This window comes from Schistocerca serialis, chromosome 7 (assembly GCF_023864345.2).
Source record: "Schistocerca serialis cubense isolate TAMUIC-IGC-003099 chromosome 7, iqSchSeri2.2, whole genome shotgun sequence".
Lineage (NCBI taxonomy): Eukaryota > Metazoa > Arthropoda > Insecta > Orthoptera > Acrididae > Schistocerca > Schistocerca serialis.
Genome location: NC_064644.1, coordinates 440,692,907 through 440,714,059, shown reverse-complemented (window position 1 = coordinate 440,714,059; position 21,153 = coordinate 440,692,907). Strand labels below are relative to the sequence as shown.

The 21,153-nt window shown below is 43.6% G+C and overlaps 1 protein-coding gene and 1 pseudogene across 1 annotated transcript in view; both read right to left on the bottom strand.

The window, feature by feature from the left end:
- LOC126413144 (junctional adhesion molecule B-like) overlaps nt 1-21,153 on the bottom strand; it is a 125,465-nt gene that overhangs the window by 3,031 nt on the left and 101,281 nt on the right. Inside the window, exon 4 of the mRNA XM_050083037.1 lies at nt 3,476-3,768. Coding sequence (XP_049938994.1) covers nt 3,476-3,768 — 293 coding nt within the window. The remainder of the gene's footprint in view (nt 1-3,475; nt 3,769-21,153) is intronic.
- LOC126413553 (5S ribosomal RNA) lies at nt 8,840-8,957 on the bottom strand (annotated as a pseudogene).

Sequence of the window (21,153 nt, the reverse complement as noted above, 5' to 3'; positions counted from 1 at the left end):
TTTACACCACGCATTTATTTTCTGCAAATCTTCATTGATTTCTTCACAGCTTTCGTGTGATACTACTTTCCTGTAGACTACAGCAGTCTAAGGCCGCTGTCAGTCCATCAACCAGATCGTTTATGTAAATGGTAAAAAGCAGAGGACCTATTACGCTGCCCTGGGGCACACCTGAAGTTACTCTTGTTTCTGTTGAAGTTACCCCGTTCAGGACGACATACTGCCCCCTGTCTGTTAGAAAACTTTCTATCCAACCCCATATGTCATCGGATAGACCGTAAGCGCGCACTTTTTGTAGCAAGCGACAGTGCGGAACTGAGTCGAACGCCTTTCGAAGTCGAGAAATATGGCATCAACCTAGGAGTCGGTATCTAGTGCCTGTTGTATATCATGCACAAAGAGGGCCAGCTGTGTCTCGCATGACCGCTGTTTCCTAAAACCGTACTGGTTTCTGCATATGAGCTTCTCGGACTCTAGAAAGGACATTATGTCTGAACACAAAACATGTTCCATGATTCTACAAGATATCGATGTCAGTGAAATTGGCCGGTAATTATGTGTTTGCGGTTGTCTACCCTTTTTATAGATTGCTATGACCTGGACCTTCTTCCAGTCCCGTGGAACTTTCCACCGTTCCAATGATCTCTGATACATGACGGATAAGAATGGTGCTATATTTTTAGCATGTTGTTGTTGTGGTCTTCAGTCCTGAGACTGGTTTGATGCAACTCTCCATGCTACCCCATCCTGTGCAAGCTTCTTCATCTCCCAGCACTTACTGAAACATACATCCTTCTGAATTTGCTTAGTGTATTCATCTCTTGGTCTCCCTCTACGATTTTTACCCTCCACGCTCCCCTCCAATGCTAATTTTGTGATCCCTTGATCCCTCAGAACATGTCCTACCAACCGATCCCTTCTTGTAGTCAAGTTGTGCCACAAACTCCTCTTCCTCCCAATTCTATTCAATACCTCCTCATTAGTTATGTGATCTACCCATGTAATCTTCAGCGTTCATCTGTAGCACCACATTTCGAAAGCTTCTATTCTCTTCTTGTCCAAACTATTTATCGTCCATGTTTCACTTCCATACATGGCTACACTCCATACAAATACTTTCAGAAACGACTTCCTGACAGTTAAATCTATACTCGATATTAACAAATTTCTCTTCTTCAGAAACGATTTCCTTGCCATTGCCAGTCTACATTTCATATCCTCTCTACTTCGACCATTATCAGTTATTTTACTCCCTAAATAGCAAAACTCCTTTACTAGTTTAAGTGTCTCATTTCCTAATCTAATTCCATCAGCATCACCCGACTTAATTCGGCTACATTCCATTATCCTCGTTTTGCTTTTGTTGATGTTCATCTTATATCCTCCTTTCAAGACACGGTCCATTCCGTTTAACTGCTCTTCCAAGTCCTTTGCCGTCTCTGACAGAATTACAATGTCATCGGCGAACCTCGAAGTTTTTATTTCGTCTCTATGGATTTTAATACCTACTCCGAATTTTTCTTTTGTTTCCTTCACTGCTTGCTCCATATACAGATTTAATAACATCGGGGAGAGGCTACAACCCTGTCTCACTACCTTCCCAACCACTGCTTTCCTTTCATGCACCTCGACTCTTATAACCGCCATCTGGTTTCTGTACAAATTGTAAATAGCCTTTCGCTCCCTGTATTTTACCCGTGCCACCTTTATTCCAGTCAACATTGTCAAAAGCTTTCTCTAAGTCTACAAATGCTAGAAACGTAGGTTTGCCTTTCCTTAATCTTTCTTCTAAGATAAGTCGTAAGGTCAGTATTGCCTCACGTGTTCCAATATTTCTACGGAATCCAAACTGATCTTACCCGACGTCGGCTTCTACCAATTTTTCCATTCGTCTGTAAAGAATTCGTGTTAGTATTTTGCAGCCGTGACTTATTAAATTGATAGTTCGGTAATTTTCTCATCTGTCAACACCTGCTTTCTTTGGGATTGGAATTATTATAGTCTTCTTGAAGTCTGAGGTTATTTCGCGTGTCTCATACATCTTGCTCACCAGAAGGTAGAGTTTTGTCAGGACTGGCTCTCCCAAGGCCGTCAGTAGTTCTAATGGAATGTTGTCTACTCCGTGGGCCTTGTTTCAGTGCTCTGTCAAACTCTTCACGCTGTATCGTATCTCCCATTTCATCTTCATCCTCTTCCATTTCCATAATATTGTCAAGTACATCGCCCTTGTATAGAGCCTCTATATACTCCTTCCACCTTTCTGCTTTCCCGTCTTTGCTTAGAACTGGGTTTCCATCTCAGTTCTTGATATTCATACAAGTGGTTCTCTTTTCTCCAAAGGTCTCTTTAATTTTCCTGTAGGCAGGATCTATCTTACCCCTAGCGAGATAAGCCTCTACATCCTTACATTTGTCCTCTAGCCATCCCTGCTTAGCCATTTTGCACTTCCTGTCGATCTCATTTTTGAGACGTTTGTATTCCCTTCTGCCTGCTTCATTTATTGCATTTGTGTATTTTCTGCTTTCATCAATTAAATTCAATATTTTTTCTTTTACCGAGGATTTCTACTAGCCCTCGTCTTTTTACCTACTTGATCCTCTGCTGCCTTTACTACTTCATCCCTCAGAGCTACCCATTTTTCTTCTACTGTACTTCTTTCCCCTATTCCTGTCAATTGTTCCCTTATGCTCTCCCTGAAACTCTGTACAACTTGTGGTTTAGTCAGTTTATCCAGGTCCCATCTCCTTAAATTCCCACCTTTTTGCTGTTTCTTCAGTTTTAATCTACAATTAATAACCAATAGATTGTGGTCAGAGTCAACATCTGCTCCTGGAAATGTCTTACAATTTAAAACCTGGTTCCTAAATATCTGTCTTACCATTATATGTAATCTATCTGATACCTTCTAGTATCTCCAGGATTCTTCCATGTATACAGCCTTCGTTCATGATTCTTGAACCAAGTGTTGGATATGATTAAGTTATGCTCTGTGCAAAACTCTACCAGACGGCTTCCCCTTTCATTTCTTAGCGCCAATCCATATTCACCTACTATGTTTCCTTCTCTCCCTTTTCCTACTCATGAATTCCAGTAGCATAGTCAACATAAATATTTCATGAGCACACGCTGAAGCACTTATTAGGATCTGCACAAATGTTCTGAATCCTTTCACAGTGCAACGCGTTCTCCTTAACCACCTCTGTATCTCTTTACCGTAATGTCACCGCACGTTGCCAACGGTGATCACGGGAGTCCAAGTGCAGTAATGTTGTGGTCGGGTGGCAATCAGTGCTAACCGTGCGTAGCCGGGGCGGGTCGCTAGTTAATGATAAGAATGCTAACGCCATGCTTACCTATTCCCAGAGTAGAGGTCTGACGACTGCATTATGTTACCCAGCATCTCATGGAGGCTGTGGGCTACCTGTGAAGAAAAACATTTTGAGGCACGAGCGACCAGGGTTGGGTCGGAGGAAGCCTTACCGTCGAGCACGTGCAGGAAGACGGTGGCGGGCTGCATGTTGCTGGGCCTGCAGGTGTAGTTGCCGGAGTGGCGCTGGGCGGCGTCGCGCACCGACAGCTGCGCCACTGTGGTGTCCGGGGCGGCGCGCTCCACGCGCATGTCTGCGTAGTCGAGCACGCGCTCGCCGTCGTGGAACCACAGCACGTAGGCGGGAGCGTCTGGCGCCTGCCGCACCTCGCAGCGCAGCGACACCGTGCTGCCCGCGCGCACGTACAGGTCCGGCCCGCCCGCGATCTCCACCTGCGGCACTGCCCGCGGGCACCGACACACCTCGTCAGCTCCGACAGTCGACTACGCCGCTGGACAGTCACTGTAAGATATCAAGTCTGGTGTGCCACACAAGGACAAAAGTACACTACTGGCCATTAAAATTGCTACACCACCAAGATGACGTGCTACAGACGCGAAATTTAACCGACAGGAAGAAGACGCTGTCATATGCAAATTATTAGATTTTCAGAGCATTCACACAAGGTTGGCGCCGGTGGCGACGCCTACAACGTGCTGACATGAGTAAAGTTTCCAACCGGTTTCTCATACACAAACACCAGTTGACCGGCGTTGCCTGGTGAAACGTTGTTGTGATGCCTCGTGTAAGCTGGAGAAATGCGTTTCCGACTTTGATAAAGGATGGATTGCAGCCTTTCGCGATTGCGTTTTATCGTATCGCGACATTGCTGCTCGCGTTGGTCGACATCCATTGACTGTTAGCAGAATATGGAATCGGTGGGTTCAATAGGGTATTACGGAACGCCGTGTTGGATCCCAACGGCCTCGTATCACTAGCAGCCGAGATGACAGGCATCTCATCCGCATGGTTGTAACGGATCGTGCTGCCACGTCTCGATCCCTGAGTCAATAGATGGCGATGTTTGTAAGACAACAACCATCTGCACGAACAGTTCGACGACGTTTGCAGCAGCATGGAATATCAACTCGGAGACCATGGCTGCGGTTACCCTTGACGCTGCATCACAGACAGGAGCGCCTGCAATGGTGTACTCAACGACGAACCTGGGTGCACGAATGGCCAAACGTCATTTTGTTCGATGAATCCAGGTTCTGTTTACAGCATCATAATGGTCGCATCCGTGTTTGGCGACATCGCGGTGAACGCACATTGGAAGCGTGTATTCGTCATCGGCATACTGGCGTATCACCCGGCGTGATGGTATGGGGTGCCATTGGTTAACGTTACGGTCACCTCTTGTTCGCGTTGACGGCACTTTGAACAGTGGACGTTACATTTCAGATGTGTTACGACCCGTGGCTCTACCTTCATTCGATGCCTGCGAAACCCTACATTTCAGCAGGATTATGCACGACCGTATGTTGCAGGTCCTCTACGGGTCTCTCTGGTTACAGAAAATGTTCGACTGCTGCCCTGGCCAGCACATTCTCCAGATCTCTCAGCGATTGAAAACGTCTGGTCAGTGGTGGCCGAGCAACTGGCTCATCACAATACGACAGTCACTACTCTTGATGAACTGTGGCATCGTGTTGATGCTGCATGGGCAGCTGTATCTGTACAAACCATCCAAACTCTTTTGTACTCAATGCCTAGGCGTATCACGGCCGTTATTAGAAGAAAGGTGCCAATTATGCGATAGTTCCCTAATATCAGACACCCCAACTGTAGTCATGTTAGGGGTTGCATTCAGGTGGAGAGTTTCTTAAACACGTCTATTGTGTGCCAGACGACGACACAGCGAGTAGGACGCCATAGTTGAGCCGGACACTGTACGTAGACGTTGATACAAAATTTCATGTGTTTGGAGTTTTTGCGACATCGGTGTTAAGACAATATTTCAGCTTAAAGGTGAGTGGATATTACTGCACTCTTTTATTGTTGTTATTTGTGACGGTATTACCTATAATTATTGTCAATTAGATTCATTTTCCAACGAACGTTGTTAGCAAGTGCGTGATTCTTTGTGTAAGATGGCGAAATTCCTAATATGCGATAGTATGGGGATCCAAATACGCGACAGTGTCGCATATTACAATACCTATCGAATATTGGGGGGAACTCGTTCTCTCACGATTTGTTATATGTAATTTAACCAATACTATCATGAGATAACAATATTTTATCATTTATTGTAGTAAAATTTTGGCAACTGCGTTTATTTTAATTCGATTAAATTATCATAAACAGGGATTACTTTGACCAGTCTTATGATCAGAAATTGGAATGTTTTCTGCAACTTTCTTTCAAGGCAGTATTTTGATCCAAAATTGATCAATCTTACTCCAAATTCAAATTACTCCGTTCACAGTATTTATAAAAAAATAATCGAACAAATAAAATCATAGAAGTTGATGTTCTTTAAGAAGTATGTCTGATTATTGTATTTATTCTTTGTAGATGGCATTGTCACCTAAAAGGAAAAGGTGGGATAAAGACGCCATGGTTCGTGTCATTACATGTGTGAGAAATGGCGAAATGGGGTACTTAAAAGACTCAAAAGTTTTTGCTGCACCAAAACGTAGTTTGGAAAGCTATATCAAGGATAAAATTCGTTCACTCGAGAAGCTGGTTGGTGTTAATCTTGGCAGTATGCCTGTTCTCTCATCTCAACTTGAGGATGAATTAGTGAAATACTGCCTTGTAATGGAAGAATAGACTGAAGAATCCAATTCAGAATAGGCTTCAGCAGGAAAGAAATTGCTCCGTGTTTTCCTTCAGAGACATCCCAAATTATCAATGAGAACTCCTCAGGGTCTTGCAGCAGCAAGACTGAAAGCTTTCACTCCAGAAAATGTGGGGAGATTTTTTTATATTTAGGGAATCTGTGCTATCTAAAGTCAGCCATAACCCGCATCGAGTCTTCAATGCTGACGAAACTGGGGTGACGTCTGTGCAGCACAAACACAGTAAGGTTATTGCTATGAAAGGGAAGAGACAAGTTGCTGCCTTGGCTTCAACAGAAAGAGGAAATCTCATCACAGTTGTAAAGTGTATGAATGCAGCTGGCACTTACGTTCCACCACTAATCGTCTTCCCAACGAACAATATGAAGCAGGAATTGATGAACGGCGCACCTGCAGGATCAGTATCAGCTTGTCATCCAAGTGGGTGGATACAAACTCAGTTTTACTGAGTGGTTTCATCATTTTGTGAGTCATGTCAAGCCATCTTCAAATGACCCTGTCATTTTGATTCTTGATGGGCGTGATTCCCACACAAAGAATCTCGATGTGTAAAATAAATCACGTGAAAACAATTCTTATATTGTATGTTTGCCACCTCACTCAACTCATAAATTGCAGCCACTTGACGTCGGATTTGTGGGGCCTTTGAAAAGCTACTATGCCCAAGAGATAGAAACGTGGTTGGCAAGTAACCCAGGTCGTATTATCACCCCATTATTAATAGCCAGGTTATTTGTGGCAGCTTACAACCGAGCTACAACAATGGAAGCATCTGTGAATGCCTTCAGAAAAACAGGTCTCATCCCAAGCAAAAGAAACATCTTTAGGGAACATGAATTTTCAGTTCATCGCCATGCTGACGTTCTTCAAGACAGAGATGCCAAAAACAAAAATGAAACTACTGATGGTGATGGTCAAGCTGTCAGCCCGGCAGCCCGGCACCTCTCCCACACATCGCAAAACTACCTGGAGATAGTCAGTCAGGTCAAACATCGTGTTCGTGCTCTGCTGCGTTACTAACTTCAACTCCATATGTGAAGCAATGGCAAGAATCTAAAGAGAAGAAATTACAGGCTGAAATTAAGAAAGCAGCCAGAAAGTTATTTGGGGAGAAGAGTGGAAAATCTTCAAATCGTAGACCTAAAGAAGAAGAATCGTCTAGTGACTCAGCATCCGATGTCCATCTTGATGACAGTGGGGATTCAGACAGCAGTGATGACGATGACGCAGTGTGTCTGTTCTGTACTGGGCGCTTTTCTGAAGGCAAAAACGGGGAGAAATGGGCACAGAGCACCAAGTGTTATCGCTGGGCTCATGAAGATTGCGGTGTCACAAAAGACAATTTTGTTTGCCCCGGATGTCGTAAATATAAACCTAAGTAGTGTGAAATGAGTGAAGGATAACAGAAATGAATGAACATGTAAAAATTATATATTCATATGTCATTATTCTGTAATAAAATAATTAAAGCAAAATATTATTACTGTCTCATATTAGGATATCTTGATCTCATTTCTACGAAATGCCTTGTTTGAGAAGATTTAATAACTATTCGGAAAGATTGTTTATTTTTGCAAATATTATAATTGTATGATGAAATTAAATAATGCAAGATATTATTACCATCATAAAAATACAATTGCAATTACTTTTAGGTCTTTCAAATGGGTTTACAAAAGTGTGTCTCATATTAGGCAGCTTTCCTCAACGACCAGAGGTGATTGTTCTGGTACTGATTTCTCAGGATCTATGCATCCAAATTGGGTCCAAATGTAATCACATATCAGTTCTAGTACAATATATTTGTCCAATGAATACCCGTTTATCATCTGCTTTTCTTCTTGGTGCAGCAATTTTAATGGCCAATAGTGTATCTTTCGGATGATGTTCGGTGCCGAGTAACGTAGCTCGATGAAACTGGACCTCGCATAGAAAGAAATGCTACATTATAGCAAAGAGGTTAGCTGAAAGAATTACGCACTGAGACACAAAGTACACTTTTATTCAAAGAATAATGTTACACTGAATTCTACTCAATTTGTGAAGAACGTTACAAAGAGCGGGATATGATTCTTAATACAGTGTGTGATCCCAGGGACGACACCTCACAAGCAGCAAGCCGCTACCATACGGGGCACAAGGGGAATATGGACTTCTTGTGGTAGTACGCTCCATTGCTCCACCAGCGCGGGTGATAACTGCAGGATAGGCTTTGGTGCATGTGGGCGAGTTGCATTTTTTATCCCCAACCCAAAGCACACGAGCCTGAAGGACATAAGTCTGGGGATGGGGGAGGGGGAAGCGGTGAGGGAGTGGGGAAGGGGGACGGGGGACCACCAAAATGACCATGTTTGTCAACGGTGGACGCGCCCTCGAACGGCGAGAGCTGATGCACCCATGAAGATGATCGTTTTTGTGTCCTACGTTTTATAGTCTGGACAGTCACAATGTTGCATAGACGTAGCACTCCGGCTTCAGGCCACAAGTTGCCCATCGGTACCATCCGACCGCCGTATCATCCTCAGATGAGGATGCAGATAGGACGGGCATGTGGTCAGCACACCGCTCTCCCAGTCGTTATGATGGTTTCTGTGAACGGAGCCGCTACTATTTGGTCGAGTAGCTCCTCAATTGGCATCACAAGGCTGAGTGCACCCCGAAAAATTACAACAGCGCATGGCGGCGCGAACGGTCACCCATCCTAGTGCCGGCCACGCCCAACAGTGCTTAACTTCGGCGATCTGACGGGAACCGGTGTATCCACTGCAGCAAGGCCGTTGCCTTGCATAGACGTAGAGAACTCCAAATTCTTGAACAAGGTACACACACCGGCCGACGTCACTGTAGCACTGTGCTCCATCCCCATGCACCTCTTCAGCTCTGCGTTTGGTCCTCACTTCATTCTTATGAATAACAGTGCACGACCGTATCGAACTGCGCAGGTTGGGGAGCTCTCTTAACGAGAGGCTATTCAGCGAACAGATTGGTTGGCCTGCCCACTCCTCCGACATAAATCTCGTGGAGTACAAGCCGGCCGCGGTGGTCTAGCGGTTCTGGCGCTGCAGTCTGGAACCGCGGGACTGCTACGGTCGCAGGTTCGAATCCTGCCTCGGGAATGGGTGTGTGTGATGTTAGGTTTAAGTAGTTCTAAGTTCTAGGGGACTGATGACCTAAGATGTTTAGTCCCATAGTGCTCAGAGCCCTTTGAACCATTTCGTGGAGTACGAGTGGGATGGTTTGGGAGACGTATTGCAGTTCATCCACGCGACCATCCGTCAGTTGTCAACTGTACCGGTGGAGGAAAGGAATGCCTTACCACATTAACTCCTTACCAAACTGGTGACTACCATGGAAGCACATTGCAGGGCATGTATTGCCGTTCGTGGTGATCACACATCCTATTGAAGACCATGCCTTTTGTGATGTCCAGGGTCATTATAAATCGCGGTGACTTCAGCGTAATTATTGACTTTGAATAACACTTCAGTTATGTTAGTTTCATTCAATACCTCTTTCAGTTACATTCCGCACTGTAGCAGCTTTTTCTGTGTATGGTCCAGGTTTCATCGAGATATATTTAGTGACACATGATGTGAAAGATAGTTCCCTCCTTAAGCGTTGCGCACCACTGTATTTGGAAGCAACTCAACATTTCGACCAGAAGACTTGTAATAAAACCAACAAACACGATAAGATATTCTGATTGTTTACTGAACATTAATTAGGTGCATCTTTCATAGTTCGTCTGATCGACCTTTTTATGGAAATGATGTGGAACGAGTTAGCTTATATGCTGTGTATCCCAAATTATTTTAACAATAACTAACAAACTATTTCTCAATTGTATTTATGTAACTGCAATTAAGAAGTAGAATTTTTTACAGCTTACCACTTTTTAAATACAAATTTGTCTATGGAACGGAACAAGTGGTCCAGGAAAAACTATTTTCGTTTAGATTTAACACTGCTGCTTTTCTACCTGTCACACATTTTATATCACTGGGAACCTTTTACGGATGCTAAACTTCTTTTTAAGCCAGTGATATATTTATTACCAATTATAAGCTAATTTTTTGCATCTAGTGTTCTAGGCACGAACATCAGCACTCTTTTAGAGTGTTGATGGATTCTTTTTGTTCATCTTTTCCAGTGTGTCTGCGAGTTGCTATTGTCATATTCATCTTGGCAATGTTAAGGCCCCTATACACGGGCCGACCAGTCGGTCGATCTCACCTGCCATGCAGGTTTGCCCCGACAACTTCGCCTGTGTGTAGGCGATTTTATAGCGGTCGGGTCCGTGGTCTGGGCACGTCTGTTTGTTGGCAGACCTCTACCTGCTTGCCTCGATCGCTGCCTGCCATCCTAAACTCCGTCAGTACACACAGGTAAGGTCCATCAGGCAGTCGCTGTGTGCCCACACGCAATGAGACAGGGTCCTTGACCCGCTCGGGGTGGAGCGTGTGGGGGGCAGAGAGTTTTGGCTGACCACTCTGGTTGTGAATGGGTTGTCTTAGTGCCACTTGCCGATTGAATGCCCTTTTTGACGCAAGCACTGCCCGCCTCGCAACAGGATTTGTGTACCGAATCTGTCTCCATCAATAGTAAATTTCATTTTCAAGTCTGAGAACATATCCTCAGTGTTTCCGTAGCATATACGTCAGGCGAGACTTGTACCACCCCGGTATTTAGCTTGGTTGATGAGGAAAACCGCTTAAAAAGCACCTCCAAACTGCCCATTTCACCAGCCCTTGTAGTTAATCTATGAAGCAGATCCGATCCGGGAAGGCTCCCCTCCCTGAATCCCGGAAGCGCCACATTAACTCTCGGTTACCTGGTTGGGTCTTAAATTATAATGGATTATTTACGACGAATATACATATCATATAGTATGAAGGTGCTCTTAAAATCCCTAAGTTCCTAAAGAGGACAAATGGACATCACATATAATTGTTACTGCTCGTTTTCGTGCAATCAGTTCTTTCTACGTGATGATATTCACCCAGAAAACTGTTGTATGACATTACTGAGTGGAAGTACCCAAAACAGATTAAGAAGTTGGTTCGTCTGTGGTTTCACTGGCCTTATATCCGACATGCGTAGCAGGAAAGTGCGAGGGACAGTCAATATACGAGCTCGTAGGGTCCATAGCGACGACAGCCAAAACAACCCATCTTCCGAATGAGAACAACCACCATGGCGTGTTGTTAAAGACAACACTCGACGCCACCGCCGCCACTCACGGACACTTGCCTCGCTGACAGGCAGCAGTCACGTCGCCCCTAGGAGATGCAGCTAGCCTCGATCTATCTCCTTCCGCCATATTAGGTGGCCGAAATAGCCCCCGACAGCTTCTTCTGCGCACGCTGTACTTAAAGCGCCGCACCGCCACTGTCCGACAGACTAAGCCTACTCACTAGCGTGAGCGTGAAGAACGCTGCCAACAGATCCTTATTGAAGCGGCCAGCTGTAAACATCTATGCCGCGCAGCGACTTGGCCTCACGAAGTTCTGGCACCAGGACATCGGTATTCAACGGCTTGTTACCGCGTTATGTTCTTGGAGAAACATCTTGAACAGTAGTCCTCCGTGGCATAGACCTTAGCCATTTTAGGCTCTCGAATTTGTCTGCTACGACAAAAAGTTGCAATCGATGTGTGCATCTTCGTGTTTACTCAGTGCAATGACTGCGTCATTAAATTTCGCGTGTGCAGTCGCATAATCTCAACTTTTTCTTATAATAGTCACAACTTCTGGATTCAGACTGTCTGGGTCGCAATGGTAAGTCAAACGTCATGCAAGGAATGACATTTGTGATCATATGACTCGTTTCGGAATTTATACATCATCAGATATCTAGGAGAGATTGCTTCACGTAGATATGGCCTTTCAATTTGTATGTGAAACTTCGCTAAAGGTAGTTTGCGAATGCGAATGTTTGTTTCACATTAAACTAGACACGTGCAGCAATCGCTCCTGGTTGATTCATGATGGATAAATTCCGAAATGCGCCGTATCAGAAATATCCATTATTTGCCTGCTGTTTTGACTATAGCCACTGCGACCAAATCAGCCTGAATACAAAGCTGCTGAGCATTATAATTATGGTCTCCTGCCTCCTGCGTGATTTTTTGTCACAGTTATATTCATCTTCTGCTATTTCGACAGTATATCGTTCGCCGCGCGGGATTAGCCGAGCGGTCTTAAGCGCTGCAGTGATGGACTGTGCGGTTGATCCCGGCGGAGGTTCGAGTCCTCCCTCGGGCATGGGTGTGTGTGTTTGTCCTTAGGATAATTTAGGTTAAATAATGTGTAAGCTTAGGGACTGATGACCTTAGCAGTGAAGTCCGATAAGATTTCACACACATTTGAACATTTTTTGTATATCGTTCAGTCACCTTCACTGTGAGCCGAAAGACAGACTCCTATACTCTCTTCGTCCCTTTAAATCCATCGACTACCTCACGCCGGCTGTTGTGGCCGAGCTGTTGTAGGCGCGTCAGTCTGGAACCGCGCTACCGCTACGGTTGCGAGTTCGAATCCTGCCTCTAGCACGGATGTGTGTGATGTCCTTAGGTTAGTTAGGTGTAAGTAATTATAAGTTCTAGGGGACATGACCTCAGATGTTACTGTCTCACTTTGCACGCAGCAACCGATATACAGGTGCCAGATACGTTGATCGGCAGTAAATAAGTACAACGTACATTAACTGAGTCCACGGTGGATGTCGATGTATCACTGAGAGCTGCGCTGTCGCGACGTCTTTATGAGTTCATTACAGAAAGCGCCGGATTCCATGATTTATCCAAGCTGAAGTAGATATTCTTTTAATTAAATTAGTAGCGACGCGAATTTCAGTTTCTTCATTCACAACCGAGTCCCAGAAAGATGAAGCAGAGGCCAAAATTTCGACGTTTTCGTACATCATAGGCTAGACTGACCTGCATCGGCAGAGCCCTGTGCCACAGCCGATTTATTAGGCTGTAAGAGCAGGATGTAAGTGCGGTGTTGTTTACCTCTTTCATGGGTTATACGAATCGTCTGTCCGGTGTCTGAAAAGCCACATTGGGCGATGACCTTGTGTACCCCAGCCTTTCGAGCATCAAGTCGTGTTAAACGTATATACTGCATGTCCCAACGGATACAGATTTATACTTACGTGCAAAAAGCTACCACCATCCTTCGCAGACGATGAGTTTTCTCAAATTTTGGTGCACAGAGCACACATCACTGCTGACGACAGCAGTCTTCATGACGAGCGTCTACGCCTAAAGAGAGTATTCTCCACAGCACGTATGTAAGGCGCTATGAATGAAACGAAAGGTGGACTATAAGCAGTGCAGAAGAAAACACAGGAAGATTCAAATCCATGGCTTTCGTGTCAGAAATAAGACGGATCATTCGCAAGCATAAAGTAAGTGACTTCTCGTCCTACACCGAAGACAGCAGCGTTCTTGGGTTCCATTAAACTTTATCTTATGCTCAGAAAGGCTGCTTTATGCAAGATCCCCTGTGATTGTGGCCTTCCATACATCAGACAAACGATTCGTATAATCCACCGCACGTATATAAGGCTCTTACAGCCTAATAAATCGGCTGTGGCAGAGCGATATAGTCATGCAGGTCACTCAAGTCTACCCTGTGAGAAAACGTGGAAATTTTAGCGTGCACTGCATCTTTCTGGAACTTGGTTGTGAAAGAGGTAACTGAAATTTGCTTGGCGACTAATTTAATTAAAAGAATGGCTGCTTCAGCTTGGATAAATCATGGAATCCGGCGCTTTCTGTAATGAACTTATAAAGACGTCGCGACAGCGCAGATCCCAGCGATACATCGAGATCCCAGCGTTGATTCACTGCGCAATCGCAGATACAATTCACGCACGTTGTACTTCTCTGTCGCCGATCGCCGTCTCTGGCGCCTGTGTGTCTCTTGTCGCATGCACAGTGACGCGGTCCGCCAGGTTAAAAGAACGGAGCGAGTGGTGGAGCGTCGGTGTTTCACCTCACTGCGAAGGTGGCTGAACGATATACAGCCGAAATGTTAGAAGAAGAAGCTAACTTAATGCAGCTACACACCCGAAATCTAAAGCAACAGTTACAGTCCTTGTCGGGGTACTTACAGGGTTACAATTACTGAATTACGTGAAAAAAAAAAACGTAAATTAGCTACAAGCTACGGCGTGCACACACTTTAAGTTTCGGAACACTGATGCTGTCGATGGCCTCTTGAATCGCTATTTTCAGCTGAGCACTGGTTGAGGTTATTGCTGTACACCGCGCTTTAATATAGCCCCATAAAAAGATGTCGTATATGTTCAGATCCGGGGAATACGGCGGCCAGTCGAGGCCCATACCAGCGGCCTCTGGGTATCCCAGAGCCAGAATGCGTTTTCGCAAAGTGCTCCTCCAGGGCATCAAACACTCTCCTGCTTCCATAGGGTCGAGCTCCGACTTGCATGGACCACATATCGTTGACATCAAGGTCACTTTGAATAATAAGGATGAAATCATCTTTCAAAACCTTCACGTATAGTGCCATCAAGGAATATCGCACCGATTATTCCGTAACTGGACATTACACACCACACACACACACACACTGAGGGTGAAGAGACTTCTCGATCTCCAAATGAAGGTTTCCAATCCCCCAATTGCGCCAATTTTGGTTATTGACGAACCCATCCAAATGAAAGTGGATTTCGTCAAATGTTCAAATGTGTGTGAAATCTTATGGGACTTAACTGGTAAAATCATCAGTCTCTAAGCTTACACACTATAGAACGTAAAATATCCTCTGGACAAACACACACAACCATGCCCGAAGGAGGACTCGAACTTCTGCCGGGACGAGCCGCACAGTCCATGACTGCAGCACCTTTAGACCGCTCGGCTAACCCCGTTGCTAAACCAAACGATGCATGGGCATAATAATCCCTATCATGCCTGGCGGCCAGTCCTGAAGTTTGAACGTCCTAACATAAACCGTTCAGGAATTATGGCAATTTTATTTCACATAGTTCAATAATTGTCACCATGTATGTGCTCGAGCAGAATCAGTTATACTCACGAACAGAATCTATTATCACTTAGCAGTTAACTACAAAGCTGTAAAGTGCCATTCTATATTCTTTTTAAAACATGCTTTGTTTCTTGTCTACCTGGGAGTGAGATCCCGCTTACCGAGTCCTCGATGGCCTACTTCAGCGTGTTTGCAAAGTTAGGTGAATTCAATGGTTCCAGCAGCTGAGTAATCAGCTTCTTTCAATTCAAGTTTTCACCAACATGTACACCGAAAATGGTGGAGCAGTCTACCCACTCTACAGACTCGTCTATCGTCTTTACTGACTCCTTTACGCATGCTACATTAATTGATGATAAACTATTTGTTCTGCGGAACTGAATATAGCGTGTTTTCTAAAAACTTAACGACACTATTTTCAAAGAATCACTTAATAATTCCTTGGACAACATCAATAACTATTTCTTCTGTCGCTCTCTCTGGTATAAGATTTATTATAACTATGCTGTTGGCTATTAAATATAGAAGAGGCGTTCAAATAGAAACGAGCTGGAGGCATAATTACAACAACCAGTACCTGTATGTTATAAGTATTGACCCTGGCTTTCGAGACAGTTGTCCCACTGTGGCACAAGGCGGTGAATGGCTGTCTCATAAAATTAACGGGACTAACTATGTTAACCAGTTCAGCAGGTACAGGAACTGGTTTCTCTAATTATGCCTCCGGGTCGTTTCTTTCTGAGCGTCCCTTATATGGTAGGACAGAAAATAACGAAGTTTCGCTTATTCTGCGTGTACAGTACAACAGGATAAACATCAGACCAAATTTGTACATTATTTGAGGATATACAGGGTACGAAATTTACTAAGCAGGGCTGCTCCCCTGGCAGCAACAGTAGCTCTAGGTCGGCAGGTCGTCGAGTCAAATCCGGATGACAGACTCAGATACGTCATTCAAGGTTGCTTCAACTCCATTATATCAGAATTCTACACCTGCAGTAGTTGCCGACTGGTTGGCTTGACAGTCAATCGGCAACCTATGATCAGATGTTCTCAATGGGTGAAAGATCTACAGAACGTGCTGGCTAGGTCAACAGATGAACGCCCTCTGGCAACCGGCAACATGTGGTCTCGCGTTATCTTGTTGACACTGAAGGAAGGTGAGCTCCTGCACGAAAGTACAGAAATTGCTCTGTTGAATTTAGGTTACGGAATATTTCACACTACTATATGACTGTCAGTTCAACTAAATATCTTACGGCTACGAACACTTTAATCAGTACGATCACAGAAAAATATTTAGTCAAGAAGGTGAGCCAAACACTGCGTTTTATTTGCTGAACAGATAGAAGATGCAATAAACGCACAGAACAGACTGCTTACTCTACACTTGTCCGTTCACTTGTATGGCACTGCTGCTCTATATGGGATCCTTATCAGGTAGATTGGCAGAAAACGTAGAAAATGTTTAAAGATTCTTTTGTGTTACCTCCTATTCCAGAACAGCCCTGCAAGCCCTGAGGTCACAAGACTAACAGAACAGATTACAATTTTTTCAGTGGATTCTAAGATGAGCTCTCAAGTTTACAAAAAAATGGTTCAAATGGCTCTGAGCACTATGGGACTAAACTTCTGAAGTCATCAGTCCCCTAGAACTTAGAACTACTTAAACCTAACTAACCTAAGGACATCACACACATCTATGCCCGAGGCAGGATTCGAACCTGCGACTGTAGCGGTCTCGCTGTTTACAGTTCACAGCTCTATTTTATTCGCGGATGAGGAGTGATCACCATAATAGTGACGTGACGGTGCAAATAAAGGGAAGCAAGTAATTTTAGTATCAGTGTGCGAGCAGGAATTGTGAGCGATTAAACCGTAGGGCGAAGTACTACCGTAAAAATTAACAGATACTACTTGACACCAATTTCTGTACGCAAAACTGCAAACCGCTACCTTTGCAGAAAGAAATTTCTTATGGTCCACGCACGAGGTAGTTCGACCACATTTTATAGGGTGTGTAACAACACATAAGGACAGTTATCTATACAGGTTCTGATTTGCTGCTAGACCGGAACGTGTATAAAGATCAAGCCGGAATTTAAAAAAATTAAGTATCGATATGATGAGTAACCTGCCAGTTCTTACACTTCATGGTAGACTTTTTGATTAACAGTGCGCAATGCAGCAGTATATTCCGTTAACTCGGAAATTTACTTGTTCAGAAGAATCACAGTTGTTATAGGAATCAAAAGCTTTGATATTAGGAAAGCACCATACTTATATGATTGTCACAGGGTCGGTACAAAGAGAAACCGGCATGTGGTGTGATATGGACCTAGATGAACGCTACACGTTCGAAACATATTATTATAGAAATTATCTTACGTCACGAGTTCACGATATAGGGAGTTAATTTGAGACATTAACAACACAACAATTAAAAAAGAATTTAATTCATATGTTTGCCCAGTTTATAAATGTATTCAGTTGCACTCACAGATAGATTGTGGGAACTCAACACAGAGACTAAGAACTAAAACAGGAAAGTTCTCCTTGACACCTTGTGACGATATACTATTATTGTACAGAGAATGGTAAAAAAATTGATCGCCTTCAGATCATGGAAACCCTCCCTACGTTCGTCATTGGTAAGGGTACCCCGTAACACCTACACCAGTCGTCGTGCTTCTCAAATCTGCTACCAGACAGTAATGAAGTAGTGCGGTGTGTGTGTGTGTGTGTGTGTGTGTGTGTGTGTGTGTGTGTGTGTGTGTGTGTGTGTTACTGTGCATATGTGTGTGAGGGGGTCGTAGTGAAAGAGAAAGGCAGGTATTCTCACAAGAGTCTCTCAAAATCACGTATCAACATCTCTTTACAACATCTTTGTTGCAAGTGATCAAGACTATAACTGTATTATGACTCCCTAAGCAGACGTATAAAACACCGAGCGTTGTAATGTTTCGAATTTTAAAAGAAATTTTCCCTGGCATATGTAATTATGCCCAATGACACGTGTACGTCCGGTGTAAGCGCCAGCAGACATCTGCTAATCAGCTGATGACAGTGCAACGAGCAGTTAGAATCTATAGGCTAAACTATATGAAAACTGTCAGCCCTTTAGTGTGAAAACACACCCATTTGTTATTCTTAGTAAGAATTTTTAAAGTAGGAAAAATTATGCGTTCCAAAGATATGAAAAGGCGATTCCACAGTACAGATCTTTCAAAATATTTACTTTTTTGTTCTACAAATGACTTCGTTCTTATCAGAGGAAGATAGTTTTATTGATGAACTCCTGTTTTCCCATTTGCGTGCCGTCCTCCTGCTTAGCTAAACCAGCACGGTAGCTCAGCGTGTTCGGTCAGAGGGCCGGTTGGCCTCTGTAATAAAAAACTGAGTGGATGGATCAACCACCGAACTTAAAGAGGATGTCTTGCGACGTCCGCAACGACCAAACACAAAAAAAAGCTGCATGGTAACGTGCTTGTGTCCCACGTAGCGGACCCGGTTTCTATTCCCGGCCGAGTTGGTGATTTTTCTCTGCTCGTGGACTGCGTGTTGTGTTGTCCTAATCATTTCATCCTCATCAACGACACGCAAGTCACCCATTGTGGCGTCGATTGAAAGAAGACTCTCACTCGGTGGCCGAATGGATAAGAGGACTCCCGGCCAACAGTGCCAAACGCTCATTTCATTTCACTTGCTTGCCTTCGGTGGAACCGGCACCAATGTTTTAAATGACTTTTTTTCAGGACGTTACATAAGTGCGCTTGGTCGTTGTAGGTCGACTACCTGTCGCCTTAGAAGTCCCACTCTGTTTAGCAAATTCTTGAGCTTTTTAAGTGACGGTATTAAATACTGTGTTCATTCTTATTCAGTTCAAGCCGACGTCTCATTTAGTAGTCTTCTCGTTTCTTCTGATTTTGGTTTTCTTCTTTCCTCCTCTGTTTGTCCGTAATAAGTCACGTTCATAAGATACGTATTTATGACGCGCCATTTAGTTCAGCTGCCGGTGTCTTCCTTAATTCTTTCATGAATGGTAGTGGAGGTTTGCTGGGGCCTTTAGAACAAAGTTAATTTAAAATTCCTACACATCTGCATGATCTTGCAGACTGAACTACAACCAACTCCACAATCCGTATATATTTTGTTGCACGAATTGGTTTCGTGTAGTCGTAACGTGGTAGAATCTTGGAGCTTAGTGACTCTTTCTCAGCTGACTTTGTACTGAGGCTGGATATGTCTACACTGAATGTCTCCTTACTTTTAGTATATTTGAAGAGCGTCCAATACCCATTGTGACGTATAGCGGCCTTAGCTGAAATCATTTTGTTACAGGCTGTCCTTCTGCGTAGTAAAGACAAGGTCACGTGCTCCTACTCGTGGAAAGAATGAACGCAGAAGGTTTGGAATTTTCGTCTCGTCAATTGGGAAGTTAATATGAGTGACATTACCGTGGAAAACCAGAACCGAAATAACACAACAGGAATTTCAGTTTGATTACCAAAAAATTCAAATCCTTTAACCACATAAATTCTTCCCTCTGCCTTATTACCATATTCCATCCTGTTTGCTTTAAGTGATATCTCAACAGATGAAACAACAACACATCTCTGTCTTCCCTGAAAGTCTTCAAGAAATAATTTAAAATAACGGAGCAATATCGTTGTCGATTATTTAACGGTTAAAGCTTAACGTTATCCTATTGGTTCATGGACAATGGATTGAAGAAATTACTATAAATCAAGGGGAAAATAATCATGTTCATATTACTCGTGCCTCAGACTTCGAAATTAAAATATTTTAATCACAAAGTAATTTCCTTCTTTACCAAAAGGCTAATATTACCCACAACGGGAATATTCCTAGTCGCATGACTTTTCAGTAGGAGAGTGAGATGGTCTATGATAAGAGAAACAGTTGCAGTGTCATGAATGTTCTACCGAATGAACGCAGAAAGCGTGAAAAGCCCTCTGTTATCGGTAGTTAACGAGGGCAAAGGTAACAGAATGACAAAGGCAGCTGCTCTCAGATGACACAATCGACATGGTGGCGTTGACAACACTCGATCACCCTTGTAGTGCCACGGCTGACGCAGCTTCAGAAAATATCGCTGTACACAAACGTATCGGATACGCCATCATACATCGATAAGCGTTAGCGAACAACGATAACATTCACAAACTATAATTAGCTCTGGGACCTCAGGTAGAAACTGGGGATCCATGTACTGATGTACTGCATTGTAAATAGGGCAAATAAGCAAAAAAATTAACGAAAAGTAAAGGATTATCAGAACAGACGTTTGATTTGAAATATTTAATCCATCACAAATATTGAATTCTAAACAGGTGGTAACAATCGTGGATTTAATTAAGGTATTTGACTCTTTTTACAGGGAAACTCGAGACAAAGTAATCTAGGAATTTTTTGTTAAACCTAAAGTGGTATATGTAATCCGTGAAACGCTTACAAACACAATCTCGAAACCGATGTTCATAGGAGTAATTTTTAAGCTCTTTAAAATAAACGCGTGTGTCAGACAAGTTGTTAGATTGAACATAGCTGTCTTCAATTGTGTATCGGAAAAATACTAAGAATTTCACAAAAATATGGGAAAGTGTATTGAAGTAAATCGCCTGCTATTTGCGGAATATTTTGTTGCACTATCCGAATATACCCTGGATACATATTTTGTACCACCGATTGCACATCAGTCGCGGGAAATCTCTCTTATCGCAGCTTGTGTGCAAAGTGGGTACGTACTGAATTTACGAACAACGAATATCAAGCGGACGAGAATTTCTGGATGGATATCAACAAGATGGAGGTAATTTGTTGTCGCAAAACTTTAGGGGGCACGAAAGTGACTACATGAGACCAGTGCAGTAATTATGGGCAAAGGTTTTTGGTTTAAGCCTGGGCCGCCGTTGTCCACCTGGAACATTTCCCAGATGG